This window comes from Procambarus clarkii, chromosome 26 (genome assembly GCF_040958095.1).
Source record: "Procambarus clarkii isolate CNS0578487 chromosome 26, FALCON_Pclarkii_2.0, whole genome shotgun sequence".
NCBI lineage: Eukaryota > Metazoa > Arthropoda > Malacostraca > Decapoda > Cambaridae > Procambarus > Procambarus clarkii.
The window spans coordinates 11,132,574-11,149,267 of record NC_091175.1 but is presented as its reverse complement, the minus strand read 5'-3'; the positions used below and the strand labels follow the sequence as shown (position 1 = coordinate 11,149,267).

Genomic DNA, 16,694 nt, shown 5'->3' with positions numbered 1-16,694 from the left:
AGCAGTTTGTTTCTAATGAAAATGCTTATTTTTTTTTTTTTTATTTTTTTTTTATTTTTTTTTTTTTTTTTATACTGTGAATGCACTGTACTGGAATAAAGTAAAACTCTAATTTTTCAATCTTTTATGCATAGACTTTTGGATTGTAATGGATAAGTATTCATTAATTTTTAATGTAAAATTGTATTTTTTAAATTGATTTACATGAAATTTTTGGAAGGAACAATGAGCAATTTTTTTTTCACAAAGTATGTGAAATATTAAAATAATTATTTAAATAAATAGGGCTGTAGAATTATTGTGATGTATAGGTTTCAAGACACAATCACTACTTCACTAAAACATTGAAGAAAACAAAATAGTGTGTTCTTTAGTGGGAGCATATTAATATTTGCTAATTTCAGTTAAATACAACTATTGATTCGGTGCAAAAAAAAGTGGGTAAAAACTAAATAAATACACTAAGGGAGTCATAGAGAGTTCTTTGTAGATTTGACTAAAGAGAGTAGATTTGACTAAAGTGGTATGTTGTTAGGCAAGGAAATAAATGAGAGGACTGAGAAATTTTGAGATATACACAATGAAGGCACCCAAATATTTATACTGAAGCCAGTACTCCTGCTGGTACTCTGCTTGCAAACTTCAGAACAATTTTTAAATACATGGATGGAGAGATAAATATGAAAGAAATTACACCTGGTTTACTGCCACCTCTCCTAGCGCAGTGATCTCTCCTTGTTCTATTGTGAAGACCTCCTGGAACCTCTTGTTGAGTTCTTCACACACCTCTTTGTCATTTTCTGTGTACATGTCCTCACCCGTTATAAGTTTCATCACCTGTTCCTTCACTGTTGTTTTCCTCCTGATGTGACTGTGTAGTAGCTTTGGTTCGGTCTTGGCTTTATTAGCTATATCTTTTCATACTTTTTCTCGGCTTCTCTTCTCACACTAATGTACTCGTTCCTGGTTCTCTGGTATCTCTTTCTACTGTCTGTTCTTCTGTTATTTCGGAAGTTCCTCCACGCCCTTTTGTTCAGTTCCTTTGCTTTCATACATGCCCTATTAAACCACAGATTCTTCTTTTGCTTCTCGGTTTTTCCTGTCGGACTGGGATAAACCTGTTTGCTGTCTCCTGTTACTTTTGGGTGACATAGTCCATCATGTCTTGTACGGAATTAGTTATGAGTTCTGTGTCCCATGGTATATCCCATAGGAATTTTCTCATCTCATAATTTCCCTTTCGGTACACCAGCCCTTTGTTTCCCAGTTCTTTTTTGGGGGAGATAATTCCTAGCTCTACCAGGTACTCAAAGATCAATACACTGTGATCACTCATTCCCAAGGGGGCTTCCAACTTTACTTCCCTTATATCCGACTCATTTTGGGTAAATATCAGATCAAGCATTGCTGGTTCATCCTCTCTTCTCATTCTTGTCAGTTCCTTGATGTGTTGGCTTAGAAAGTTTCTTGTTGCTATGTCCAGCAGCTTAGCTCTCCATGTGTCCGGTCCTCCATGTGGGTCTGTGTTCTCCCGAGCTATCTTCATGTGGTTGACGTCTTCCATGATTAGTAGCCTGGGTCCGATCCTGCTAGCTACAGAAGCTGCTCTCTATTATATTGATACATATATATATGGCCATGTTGTTTCTATCGTATTCCTGTCTGGGTCTTCTGTCGTTTGGTGGGGGGTTATATATGACTACAACTATAATTTTTTGTCATCCAATTGCTATGGTACCTGTTATGTAGTCACTGAAATCTTCACAGCTCTGAACAACCATCTTTTCAAAACTCCATCCTTTTCTTATCAGCAAAGCTACACCACCACCACCACCTCTTCCTTCTCTCTCTTTCCTCACTACATAGTAGTTCTGTGGAAACACTGCATTTGTTATGGTTTTCGTTAGCTTTCTTTCCGTGAGTGCTATTATGTCTGGATTTTCTTTTAGTTCCCATTCTCCAAGTTCACTTGTTTTATTCGTAATCCCACCTGTGTATGTGTGTGTTTATCTATATCATATATATTAATATTTTAATATTTTAATAATTTATGGACAATTCTTTTCTGGATCCTTCTATCATTTAATTAGGAGTATAGGTAGATTAAGATATGAGGGTTTTTCTTTGCTTATTTTCTTTTTTTTCATGTGCTGCTCCTTCATTTATGGACATTTTCATACACATCTTTTTTAATAACTTGATGCTTTGAACCCCTTACATCCAGTCAATAAAGGCAATATTTCCCTAACATAATCAAGTGCAGGGCCTGTATAATAAATATGAGCATGCATTATCTTTGGTTATAAATACTAGCAAAGTAGTCAAATGAAGTGCTTTCTATCTTATATACATTTTGTATTTTTCCATTCCTGAATAATTGAAAACATCCCTCATTGATAGTACCTGTTAACAATATTACTGATATTGAATGATGCTTTAATTGTTAATATTACTTTTTTTTTAAACATGTTTGCAGTATATTAAGTTCAAGTAATTATGTACAATATTTATCTATATTCTGTGTATTTATCATGTGATGCTTTGTGCTCTCTTGAAGTTTTTTTTCTGATTAGCTTCATATAGAACCTCCCAGTCCTTAGCAGGGATAACTTGTAATTTTCAGTTTATTATTATTTTCTTCTGTTTTTTTCATTTTCCCATCAAGTATTTTGAGAACACCTTTACATAATAACTTGGAACATCATGACGTTTAAAGAAAAATTCCTTTTATAATTGAGCCATGTAGCCCTTAGTAACTGATTTAAGAATGAAATTTAATCTTTGTTAGGGGAGATATGACTTGGTAATGTTTTGACAATGAATAAGTGTAACATCAAAATTTGTACATACATCATGGTCTGGTTCACAGGAATGCTCCTAGTAGTCTCAGTTTAAATTGTTGCCCAAGAGGGTTGTGCAATGAAGTATTTTTTAAGTGTAGATATGATAAGGACAACAAAGTAAAAATATGAATTGAAGCTATTTGCTAATTTGGGTAGGAATTGACAAACTCAGTAAAGAAGACATAACTAAGAAAGTGGTTGGAGTAAGAACGGAGATAAGGAGTGTGTCGAAGAACCATGTTAGAAATTTCCTAAGGTCCACCTAGCTTTTCTTAGGAACTTTGCAACTACCAGCTGGTCCATAATAACAAGCTCGTTTTGGAAAGTGCAAATGGGACCACTTTTCATCATCAGATCTTATAATCGTTTTCCAGATGTTGACAGCACTATAGAGTAGTCCAGCTATTGTAGTAGTGACTGACAGCACTGTCAGTCCAGTCTGCTAGGCCAGGCAGGCACACTTGCAATAAATCTTCTGTTTTTATTGCTCTCCATGTGACTCATGGGAATCTTTAGAACAGCTTCATGGTAAAGCTGCTTTTTGAAAATTGTCGACCACTTGTATTAGACTAGTTTTATGTTCTTCGTACTGATAATCCTCTTGAATCTAATTTAGAGAGAATATGACAGGACCTTCTTTTATATACAGAATAGTTGGAGCTGAAATTAAGCAGAGGTGGGATTTGAAAGATTCGTAAAATACTGTAGTGTGAACCTTCCCTGCCTTATTTACATGTGGAAGAGAATTTTTCAGTGGACGTCTCTGATTTTGCTTGTATGGTTATTAATATGCGTTCAGTTTAAGAAGTTCAAGTTCCTCATAACTTTCGTGAAGTCTGTATATTATGTTGTCAGTTTGCTTGTGTTCTAATGTACTCGAGACTGTATCATTGTTGTTCAGCAGTTGCTAAAGGGAAGATCATCATGCTCTAATCCCATGTTGTGCTAAGTTATGCAGATGTTGTGACTACAGGTATTTTGCATACACTTCTTCTTCATAAATACATTATCATTACCTTGCTCTCCACCTGTATGAGGTTGTGAGATATGAACCTAAGAAAAAATATAGTAATGTATTGAAATAAGGTTTGAGATATATACGGGTATTCAAATATCACTTGGGCATTTGATTCTCGAGTTAGTGTGTGTAGCATCATAGTAAACAACCACCATCACACTCCAACAGTACTGTTATCCATAGCAGCAGGGTTTGGTTGTTTTATGCTAGTGCTTTATATCTATAGTTGCTTAAAATTTCTTTACTGCCAAATTTATTTGGAGCTATGTAAATAATTAAGAGTTTTTTTTTCAGGAAGTAACGTTATATAAAGATGGGGGACCATTAGGCTTAAGCATTATCGGAGGTTCAGACCATTTCTGTGTTCCATTTGGCATCTCGCCAGATGACCCAGGAATATACATATCAAAAGTAAGTTTGCAGTAGTCATGCACTTGGATTTATCTATGTATAGTGTGTGTGTCATGTCCCATCTTTTCCCTCTTTCTTCCAAAATATTTGTTAACTTGTATATTTTTTTAGTCCTCTTCTTGTTTATCATCTTTCTATTCTGGTACCATTTTGTTATATACCTATACACTCATTACAATTTTTCATTATAATTTATTCAGTATGTATAAAATAGTAACAGGAATTGTTAAGATTGTCAAGGAAAAATTCTTGAAAACTGCAGCTCAGGAACACAAGGTCATAAATTCAAACTAAGGAAGTAAAGCAGCTGAAAAAAGCATTAGAAAGTTCACGTTTGCAAATAGTGGTAGTGAGTTGGAATAAGTTTTAGCGAGGTGATGGTGGAAGCCAAAATCGTGAGTAGTTTCTAATTGTCATATGGTAAAGAGTATTGGGAAGACAGGACACCACGACCATAGCTCTCATCCTGTAACTACACTTATGTAATTACACTAGTGATTTCATCAGCCCATACTAATTACACAACCCTGTTTCGATTGAGAATTATACCCAACTGGGGATGCCTTTCACAATGACACACCCTGTAGTTTACATGCAGTCAATACAGGGAGTTGTTGGACTTCCACAACCCAGTCAGGGGGTCAGACTTGTCTTGTGTTGACTTGATCTGAGAGGCTATTGCTTGGAGAAGGCTGTAGGCTCGCATTTCTGTTACAGTCCGGCTGATCCGCCACATCCATTAAGTACTAATGTGATAAAATTATATCTAATTTTGATTATAACAGTGCTATTCTTTATTATATAATTTTTTTAAACCTTTGTAGATAACTGCAGGAGGAGCAGCACATAAAACTGGAAAACTTCGAATGGGTGATCGTATTCTCTCAGTCAATGGCACAGACATGTCAGGCGCTTCACATCAAGAAGCTGTTCTGGCACTTCTTAATCCTCCTGATGAAATCATACTTTCAATTCGACATGATCCGCAGCCTAAAGGACTCAAGGTAAGTAGTATTGCACAAGTCAATACAGTATTCCCTTAGTCTTGTAAAAAAATATATTTGTGAGCAGGGGTTGTAATATCTGTTAACTTTCAGAAAGATTCATATTGCAACCCATCCTCTTGCTAAGATAGTACAGTACCTGTTACTACAGTAGGGCATAAATATACTAATATGGATTTATGAATATAAAAAAGGTCCACAGTTTGTCTTACTGGCATAAATGAAAACAAAAACATTATTTTCCTGCCTTTATTTTTTATCTTAGTTTTCTTTTCAAGTTGCCAGCAGGACCAATGTTGACTTGTGTCCTTCTATATAATACATGTATAGTGGAGCAGATATCTGTGCATGGGTAGCTGATTATGGTGTGGCTTAACAACTCGAGCCATCTTACTTTTTCGACCTGCAGTGATACATTTTGAAACTTTTTGATGGAGAGAATATTCCAAAATAACAGTTCATCTCTGAAAGTTGTGTAGCTCAGATATTGCTTCTGCTGCTAGTCACCACCCTATTTCTTCTTTTTAGAAATATACAAGAAGCCAAGAGTATAGATAGAGAACTTGACCTACCATTCATTTATTTGCAATCCTGTGTCACTGTTAGCAAATATAATCAAGTATGTACACTTTTATGTATGTCTAGTCTTTCCACTCATGAGAAAGTGGCAATGTTTTATTGCAAGTTTAAGATGCTGTTTTATTATTATACGTGTTCATATATTTTTTATGGCATGTTGAGAAATGCAGAAATTAGTTTATTAATTTCTACATGTTTGTATGTCAAAGAGTATGGGTATAAATAATAAAGAACTGGTTTCCCATTGTTGGAGATGTGAAGCCTGTTAGGCTTATTGAGATTCCCCTAGCTAACAACTAGCCATCTCCAGGATGTAACTCTCAATACAGCAGTTGACTATCTCCTGGGTACTATTTGCTGCTAGGTGAACAGAGGCATTAGGTGTAAGGTAAAATGGCCAAATGATCATCTTGCCAGGCAATTGAAGTCAAAACCAATCAGTTTTGCGCTGACTGCACTAACCACCGGCTTAATATGCAGTGCATGTTTTGAAGTTCAGTATCATGGTATAAATTACTATAATATATTACTGTCTTTACATATAAAACTTATAAAAGTAATACTAACATAACCATTTCATGAGTACTAACTAAACTTACGGGTGAATTACCAGCTGTTGCTATATTACCAAGGTTAATGGGAATGAGTATGATAGCTGAATATTAAAGGTGAATGTGAGGAGCTAGTTCAACCTCAAAAGAAAATAAACTAAAAGTTGGTATTAGTTTACAGAAGGCTTTAAAATATTGAATACTTTACTTAAGATTTACACCAGAATATAATTTAAAGTACATTTGAGTTTGCATATTTATGTTTGCCATAAACTTTGGCCAATGTACTGTTAGCTTCATGGTTCTTTGTCAAACAAAGCAAATGACAGTACAGTACAACCTCAATTCAACAAACTATATGGCACCAACCCCAGTACATTGCAGTGAGGGATTTGTTGCAACTGTTATGCCTCCAGGATGCACTTCCTAGGACTTACGGGTTAATTTCACTTGGCATAATTATAATTTCTACCTATAATGGACAATTACCAAATGAACATGCCTGCAAAAAAAACAAAACAAAAAAAACACATCTAGCTTATTTCTCGTGTTCACAGCATCAAAACTCGTTTCAAATGGAAGCAGTGCCATACCTGTGTCAACTAAAATTAGAATTTAGTTTTAAATATCCTCAATAGCTTCTCCAAGACTCCAACTGTTTCTTGTAATGTTGATGCAATCTACAAAAATTATAAAATGTGACTGGAGCCATATTAAGTGTTACCATTCATACCTGATATTTTCCCCATGCTCTATGGGCTGATTTCAGAGCAAAATTATAATTTCAACTTGTCATATGAAGGGGAACAACCAAGAGAATATGTAAAGAGATTTAACATTCAGCATATTTCCCATGATCATGCCTTGAAATGTCATTTCCAAAGAAAAAAGGGCCCATATTTTACCGAACAAAAACCTCTGCAAATGGAAATAAAATAGGACCAAATTTGGTTTTAAATATTTTCAGTGACTTTCTCAAGGCCCCAACTATTTCTTATAATGTTGCCTCCATCTGTGAATTAGGTCCCAACATCCTTAGCAAACCCACACATTCCCTGCGTCAGTGAACTCTTGTTCGTCAAATGGGTGAGTAAATCTGGCATGAAAGTGTGTGTTCTAATGGTAATTTGCCTAATCAAGGTTTGCTGAATTGAGGTTCCACTGTAAGCAGTAATCATCAGTAATAAATAACTGTACAAACAAAATGAAATGAGTAAAAACCCTCATATGTGCTTGTAGTACAACTTATATTTAGAAAATAAATAAATTATTAAATATACTGGAATGAGTGTCTTGAAGTTTAGCTATTTTGTTTTATTTCTGTCTTGTGAGATGCAGTAATAGCAAAGGGAGGTGTTTAGTGTGACTAAAGGGATACTGTACAATGACACTAAAACCAAGTTGTCCTATTTTCAAACATGTCATTTTGCACTATATGTGAGATAAAGCAAAATTTGCATGTTAGGTGCGTTTGAACCTCATGTACTTTGAGTTGCGTATTGTAGGCTCTGTAGAAGAAAAGACAAGTGCTCAAAGATTTAAAAGTGCCAGGATGTAAGGCTGAGTCAGCCACCAAGGAGCCAGAATGATCACCATGAGAGCCTCATGATCAGGTAACAATTCCACATTGGATGGAAGCCGCTGGTTCAAAGCCTTTGCAAAGAGGTCCATCTTGGGAAGTCTGAATGTCTTGCAGAACCAATGGAAGGATATGTTGTGAACAGTCCACTCTATGGAAATGGGATAGAAATGAAGAGACTATCCATGAGAAAGCCGGACACACCCCACATGTGAACAGTGCAGATAGCAAAACAGAGAATCCAGAAGATGAGCTACTCTCAGAATTCAGTTTTAAAGAGAAAAGGACTGAAGTGACCCCCCCCCCCTCCTCCCACGATTCAGATAGTGAACTACTTATCTTGGTGGGAGACAAACTACAGAGCAAAGGAGCAAACCATGAAAACCCCACTGATGGTTAGGTGGGGGAATGTTTGCATGCCTTTCGCTTGTTTTGGGCCTTGGTTTTCTTGGCATTGCAGGTAATGTTTCGTTATCTGCTTTGGGACTTCATTTTCTAATCATCTCATAAGTTCTTTTAGCATGGGACAGCCATCTTCTCCACTTTGACAAGCCCACATTTTTGGAGGCATTAGCCTGCATGATTTTCATGATGCATTCACTAGTTCATTCCTCTGTGTTTCTGATAATGGAGAGACTTTCATGAAGAGGGATGATTATCAGCCTTTTGAGAGTCGACGTCCATTTCCCTTAAACTTTCAGATGATCACCATACCTGTGGTTCACCAGGTGGTTTGAATTGGTCTTGACTCATGTCTTTAGAACTTTTGGATGCCTTCTGGCATATTTCTGTTCATCAGAAATTTTGGAACTGGCTAGAATTTTGGGGCAGTAGCACCTTGTATCACTTTTGGCCTGAATTTGGCTCCCAGGATCATTTGGGTTTCCATTTATCCTATTATAGTAATATGTTGCCCTGGGATTGTGTTGGCTGTGTTGATCTCATTTTGACTTTCTCATCAATGAGCTAAAATCTCGGCTCCGGTCATTTCAAAATCTCTCTTGTTGGGCCTGGTACAGGATACCAGGCAACCAGCTTATCTTGCCCATAGGCAGCTGTCTTTTGGGTAGCTTGTGCTTAGGAGGTTTTGCTTGTCATGTCAAGAGATTGAGATCTTCCTTGACCAGGCCAACTTGCCTGTGTGGTGTATCCCTACAAGCTGTGTTCTGGCTGAAAGGTTTGGTTTAGGGCCTCTGGCCCTGAACAGGTTTCTCCAAATCATGTTTATGGGTTCATGGTTCAGGGTTCCCTGTTCAGGGTTCCCCACATGCAGGCTCCCTGGGTCTTGTGGGATCTCCTTCAGAGGATTCTTCTGGAAGTTTTTCAGGCTTTATTTCCCTTGGAAGTTTTCAACTCCCTACCTTGAATTTTTTACCAGTATATCTTTGGTTGACTGGAGCTGTCTCCACTCTTGAGCATTTATTATGCTGGTGAAGGACATTGTTCTCTGACATTGTTGCAGTCACCTGTCAACATTGAGGAAACATCAGAGATCATTAGAGTCTTGCTTTAAGGTTCGAGTGAGTGTACTGCTCACAAAAGTGTTCTTCTCATATGCATTCTCAGCCAGATTTGTTTTATTTTTTGTATTTAAAAGAAAATGTTGAATGTGGCACATTTGGTACTAATGTCATGTTTGAATGTAAGGACTTTAATTATTTTTTAAATACTTATTTATCAAAAGTTAAAAGCATTCTCAATATTGATTCTCATTTCAATTCTTCCATTCCTATAATGAATAGTCTTGCTTCACACAGTTTTGTTTATTACATTAAAATGCTTTGAAATAGTGTACCTACTTCTGGGCTTAGTTCTCAATTCTTCAACTTTGTAATTTGTTTATTTCTTTAGATCCTTTCTGCGAGTCACGAGCTTTCTGTCCATGTGAGTAAAATGAATTGTGGGTGTGTTAGATGTGTGTGTGGAAACATCTCACTTCTCCACACACGTGAAATGTTTGTTACCTGTGTGTAAATTATTGGGTTGTCTTCGTTCTAGTTGTTCTATTGTTCCATCCTTACAGTGACGGATTTAGAAGACCCATTGGGGCCCCTAGGCACAGGCACCTTTTGGCCCTTCCTCATTGTTTATTACTGTATAATGCAAATAATGTCAGGCATCAGAATTACATTAAAAGATTATTGTACAGTAATATTTTATTTAAATTCATTATTTTCTTTTTGAAAAGAAACACTGGTATTTTTAGAGTTAATTGATTGTTTTATTAAATTTTTTGTTTTCATTAAAATTGTCCTGCCTATATAACAATCAACCTGTGGGGCGAGGTGCCCCTAAGCTTGGGGGCCCTAGGCACATGCTTACTATGACTGTTGGGTAATCCGGCACTGCATCCTTCACAGCAAGGAGTGGTAAAGTTTGCATTTTATCCTTCTGTGTATCTGTGATATAACGTTTGCTCTACTCACCTTTAATCTAAATGTGTCTTATTTAGGAGTCTCATTAGTTTCAATTTTTGTGCTGCGGTAGATAGCTTTGATTGTAACTAATTGTCTGTTATATACTCCAAGTAAATTAACATAATTTGTTTTAATGGCTATTTAAAAATTTTAGAACCCATATTAATGAGCATGTCATTACAAAGATTGCGAATCCCCATATTCCCGAGTCTTGCTATCATTTAGGAATCATTGTTTAAATTTTCTCATTGTTAAGTGAATAGCCTTCATATTCTGTATGAATAAATCATTGAAGACTAAGTTTTCATTTCACAATTGACAGTCTTCCAATATTAATAAAGTGAATTGAGTTTGCTAAAAAACACACATCTCTAAACAGTGCATCTGCATATATACAAGCGCCTGTAAACTTGATCACATGTGGAAGCATCGCCATGGAGAAGTAAAATTGGTAACCCTTCCCTTCGTGGTTTACTTCTTTAGATTCCTTTTGTCGATTACCTATTTATCATTGTAACTTTTGTATTGTTGTAATATTCTGTTAGCATTTTCATTACTACTATTTAACTTGCTTGCTGAGGCAGTTGTCATTATTGAACTTCCACAGTCTTGTTTGTCATTGCAGTCATGCTTGGAACATTTTTTTCAAATGTTTGACATTTCAGGTGATTTAAATATGTGAATACAGGGGTTCATCTAACTTACAAACATACAATCTAACGATTGGCTTTAAAGTTACCATTTTAGCCTTTTGTCCTGCTATGTTAACGATTTCCAAAGTCCACATATGATGTACAGTGCTACTATTTCACTATTTGAGTTTTTTATACATGAAAATTTACTCAAAATGGCCAAAAAATTGTGCTGGTGCACCAAAGCTCATGCCTTCTCACTTTTTTATTAACTAGTCATCAAGTAATTATACCTCTTCTTTTCAAATATATCAATTCAGACAAGCAGGACAATTTCGTCAATCAGAATAAATAACGATGTTATTTATTTATTTTATTCTCTTTGCGAAGAGGAAGAACGGCCTATTGACATAGCCGGTCGGCCGAGCGGACAGCACGCTCGACTTGTGATCCTGTGGTCCTGGGTTCGATCCCAGGCGCCAACGAGAAACAATGGGCAGAGTTTCTTCCACCCTATGCCCCTGTTACCTAGCAGTAGAATAGGTACCTGGGTGTTAGTCAGCTGTCACGGGCTGCTTCCTGGGGGTGGAGGCCTGGTCGAGGACCGGGCCGTGGGGACACTAAAAAAGCCCCGAAACTATCTCAACATAACCTCAAGATAGCTCGGGTGCAGGGGGGAGTTGTGTAAAATCCCGATTTGTGCCTCGGAGAGGCTACGGGATCCAGGGATCCAGTAAGTTCAGTAGAACTTCGGTTTCAACTCTTTTTAACCCTGTCGTAGCTCAGTCGATTAAGGTAGTGTCTGGGATGCTCCCGGACGCAGGTTCGAATCCTCGTCACGGCCCTTGTGGATTTGTTCATTGAATACAGTATTTAATGGTTTGTTATTGCATGTGTGTTTATTAACAGTACCATAGTATAAATGTGGGTAGTTTCTCCTTTCAGAAATTAGCCTTAGGTTGCAAAGTTGGTTCAGACAATCATATGTAACTATATTCTTAGTTAATGAATACATTAACTGTTCAGTTAATTGAGATTTAAATTGTCTTATGTCTTACAACTATTATAAGATAATACCCTATTTTTGTGAGTAAACAAAGATGTTTTCATGTTTTAAGTGTGTCCAAATATATAATTTTTAATACCAAGGAATGCATGTTCGGTAACTATTCTATTGTTATTGGTTATTAAGAATTTAGTTTACCAGTTAATAAAATTATATTATTTTTATACAGTATTAATCCATTTATCTTTAACCCCTGCACTGCACATCTGTTTTTGACAAAAACTTCAAAGTGCAACTGTTAAAGACACAGTTTTGTTGTTTTTATAAATATTCTGGTAATGTTAATGTCAAAATGTTTCCAAACTCGACTATTTTCATTTCAAAACACAGTGATGAAAACATTAAACAATATTAAAATATAGCCTAATTAAAAAAAAAAATGGACAACTCCCAAAATGACTTGTTGGCTGGCGCAGTTGAGGGGTTAACAATGAGACAGTATGGCATAACAAAAATTTATTGTAAATATGTTTGTGTTGTCGAAGTGTGGTGAACTCCTGATACGGAGATTGAACACTTTTGTGCAGAAAAGAAAAAGTGTAGAAGGATTAAGTGGTATAGTTTTAGATTAATGGTATCATTGTTGTTGCTTTTATTATTATAAACATACATTAACATTAACTCATTTTCCACATGCATAGGAATCAACCCAGCAAAATATTCCATTTAGAGTAGCTTACAATTTTATTAAGAGTGAATGTGAACAATAGTAGTATTGTGGCGGTGAAAAGGAAATTCTGTAAGAAATTAATACAAAGGGTAAAGTGGTGGAAATGGTTAGTTAGTATAAATATCCGGGATGCATGATTGTTAGAGATTTTGTGCCACTGAAGTTGAGAGGGAAAGGTGGCTGGTTCAGCGACTGCCGTCATTACGAAAAACATAATATGAATAAATGCAGCAAAAAGGTCTGCAATGTGGTGGAATCAGTGGGAACTCTTTATAGATTGTTCAGACATGCCAGTACTTGTGTTGTAAGGACCTGAAAATTGAGAATTTGAACTATATAAATCGACAATCTAGGAGGCATATATGGCATTTGGAGAATTGAGTAAGGAATTGGAATGTCATGGAGAGATTTGGAATGCAGAATTCAATAACATCTATAACCCCCCCCCCCTCTTCTGATATCATGCAGAATGTCATCCAGTCAGACAGTGCATGATTCTGTCTTCTTAACACAGCATATCTTGCCTTAGGAAGCAACCAAGCGATTTGCTTAGAAGTGCACAATTTATATTTACTCAAAGCCTTACTTTTTACTATTTAAAAAATTCCCCAAGTGAGTCCATTCACACCTGGACTTAATGCTCAGCTTTAGGCTGCTCAAATTTTCAAGGATGTAACACTGTGCATAAAACTATAGCTATTTTTTATGAATCTGGTGAATATAATTGAACTTTGCAGCTAGGAGACTGTGGTGCTAAACCTCATTCTCTATCATCCTTCTCTTAAGTGTTCATATTGCTTATTTTGCTATATATATTTCTCTAATATGTACTACAGTTAATTTTATTTGCTTGAATACAGTGTTCATTTGTCTGATATCCAAAACAGATGTTATCTGATAAACTTTTGCTGAAATCTCATAATATTGCATTATGCAGGTAGTTGTGTATTAATGTTTCTATATTTGTTAATGCTATTTGTTGAAATTATCCCTTAAGCTTTACATGTGTAATTAAAAAGATGAGTTAAAACTTTTATGATTTTTTATTCTTACATTCTTGCATATGTAAGAATATTAATTAATATTAGACAGTATAATAAATATCCTGTTACTGTCATATATCCATGACTGTCATTACTACCTAGCAGTTATTATAAGAATGCTTTTCATGACTCAAAATTGTTGTCAACAGGAAGTAATCATCAAGAAGTTAGTCGGTGAAAGACTTGGGATGAACATCAAAGGTGGTGTTCAGGGATCTCCGGGAAACCCCCTCGACAAGTCGGATGAGGGTGTCTTTATATCTAAAATTAATTCCAATGGGGCAGTTCACAGAGATGGTAGACTGAAGGTAAATTTGTTTAAGCTTGCTCAGTTTTAAGAGGTTGAATATATTTGTATACATTTGCTTGATATGGTAAGAGTATTTGAGGTGATGAGATGAGAAAGTTTATACAATACAGCATTTTATTCCGCTATTTCTTAAATTTAATTGTTTCTTTTTAATAGAAGTTCAAAATATAAAATATAAATTTCACAATTTTATTTACTGGTGAGTGGAGGTAGAGTATTTTCCAAGATTGCTATAATTAATTCTTCTTCTTCTGTATGTTCCATTTGTTTCTGAGCTTTTTCATTTGACTGCTTTCTCATTCATCAAAAATCCCACTGTATCCTTTGGCATCAGATGAAGGAATCAGGCAAGAACAATATACATTATAATATCTCCCTCGTAACTGTACTGTTCTTCTTGTCTCTATTTTCCCTCTGACAAACTTCATTACTTTGCATTTTGGGAGATTCAATTCTAGTACTTATTGGTTGTCCCATTCCTACAAAACTTTACATGTAAAATCCTATCTGCTCTGGAAGGTCATTTACATGTGAGGGACACAATTGTCCAAGCAGGGTCACTCTTGCCTACACCCTGATGTTTACAAGCCAATAGCAGACAGCAACAGATATTATCAATATATTCCAGCTCTGCAGGAAGGGCTTTACTAGTGGGAGACAAATATAGATTTACTGTACGTTTGATACTGCACATCCTCTTACTTGTCAGCTTGTTTTAATTGTTAGTGCTAGCTTATTGGATAAGCACTTGATAAATTAGCCTCAATCTTTACAGAATGCATATTTAAAAGAAAATTAGATAGCATATATTACCTCATTAAAAAATAAATATTTAGAAAGCACATGGACTCCTTATTTTTATTTAATTTTTTCCATCTAGGTTGGTCAAAGAGTGTTAGAAGTAAATGAACATTCTTTGCTGGGGATTACTCATGAAGAAGCTGTAAATGTTATGCGTACTGCGGGTTCCACTATCAGACTTGTTGTGTGCGATGGCTACGATTACCATTTGGTAAGTTATAATAGTATTTGTTACTGTGATGCCCTTTAAGGTTTAGCAGTGCAATACACTGTCATGTACTTCTTTGCTTTCTTTCTGTATTGTTTCATAAATGTACAGTAAATTTTAAATCATAACACATGAAGAAATGTATATATATTTTTAGTTCGTTATCAATATGAACATGTGTGCGCGTGTACTCATCTTGCCTATTTGTACTCGCCTATTTGTGCCTGCAGGATCGAGCACTGGCTCTTGGATCCAACCTTTCTAACTACCAGTTGTTTAAAGCAGTGACTCCTGTCCTTTTTCCCAATCATATCTAGTTTTAAAATTATGAAGCGTTTGCTTCTATAACCTGCTCCTTTAGTTCATTCTATTTTCACACTACTCTCACATGAATAGAAAACTTTCCAACATCCCTGTGACTCATTCTGTTGGTATTTAGTGTTAACATTTTGTCTTTCCACTGTCAATCCCTCCAAGTATTTTATAAGTTTCTATCATATCTTCCCGCTCCCTCCATGTTTCCGTCGTCGTCAGGTTCAATTCCTTCAATTGCTCCTCATACCCCATCCCTTGCAGCTCTGGACGAGCCTCATCACAAACTTCTGAAATTTTTCCAGGTTCTTTGTGTGTTTTTTCAGTTGTGGGGCTCCATGATGTGGTGGCATACTCAAGTCTCATGGCATATCACATAGGCAGTGTAAAGTGCAATAAAGGCATCCTTACTGAGGTTTCTGAATGATGATCTAACTTTTGCTAGCATAGAGTACACTGCTGTCGTTATCCTATTTATGTGTGACTCAGGAATTCAATTTGATGTTATGTCCACTCTCGGGTATCTTTCTTGAATTGTCACATGTAGGTAGTTTTCCTTCAATGTGTACTGTCCTTTTGGTCTCCTGTCACCTAGTCCTATTTCCATAATTTAACACTTGCTCCCAGTTAGCTTCAGGGAGCCACCAAGGGGCTCCCCAGAAAGTCAGCATTAAATGTAATGAAATGCTCTTTCTGGTTGAGTCTCATTGGCTCCCTGATTCCCTCCCTCCCTCCCTCCCAGATGGCCCATCAGCAATGGGCTGAATGTGGGATATGGGACGCCAGCTTGGCCATCAGCTGGCAGATTGGCTCGTACTCATTAGGGTAGTTATTTCTTACCCAGTTTCATAATAATCATTTCGTTTTTGAGTTTCTTTTGTGGTGTCTGTCGACTGGTTTGCTTTGTTTTCATGAACCAAGCAGTTGTTTTGTATTTCATCTGCTTTCTTGGTGAGGGTGATCATTACAATCCCCAGCTCCCTGTTCCTCTGTGAGGTGGCCAGGTTCTGGCTTTGATCTGCAGTAAGCCAATACATCTTATGACTGAATTGGCAGCATACCTTCAGGAAGCACCGAGGCTCACTCGGAAACGGGCGTTTCATTACATTCAATGCTGGTATTTTCTCTGGGGTGATAGTTAACCTTTCAGCTGTGCATCACATAGGTGGTGAGGTGACTAATTATGCTCAGTGTATGCATTCCATCAGGGGAAGTATTAGGGTGCAGCACAAGACTTTAACATTTCTGCG

General features: G+C 36.4%; 1 protein-coding gene across 26 annotated transcripts in view; it reads left to right on the top strand.

Moving 5' to 3' along the window:
• LOC123756780 (scribble planar cell polarity protein) overlaps positions 1-16,694 on the top strand; it is a 261,733-nt gene that overhangs the window by 179,229 nt on the left and 65,810 nt on the right. For all 26 annotated transcript variants that reach the window (XM_069331892.1, XM_069331890.1, XM_069331891.1 and 23 more), the window contains 4 exons: positions 4,156-4,272; positions 5,097-5,276; positions 13,963-14,121; positions 15,004-15,135. In XM_069331892.1, coding sequence (XP_069187993.1) covers positions 4,156-4,272; positions 5,097-5,276; positions 13,963-14,121; positions 15,004-15,135 — 588 coding nt within the window. The remainder of the gene's footprint in view (positions 1-4,155; positions 4,273-5,096; positions 5,277-13,962; positions 14,122-15,003; positions 15,136-16,694) is intronic.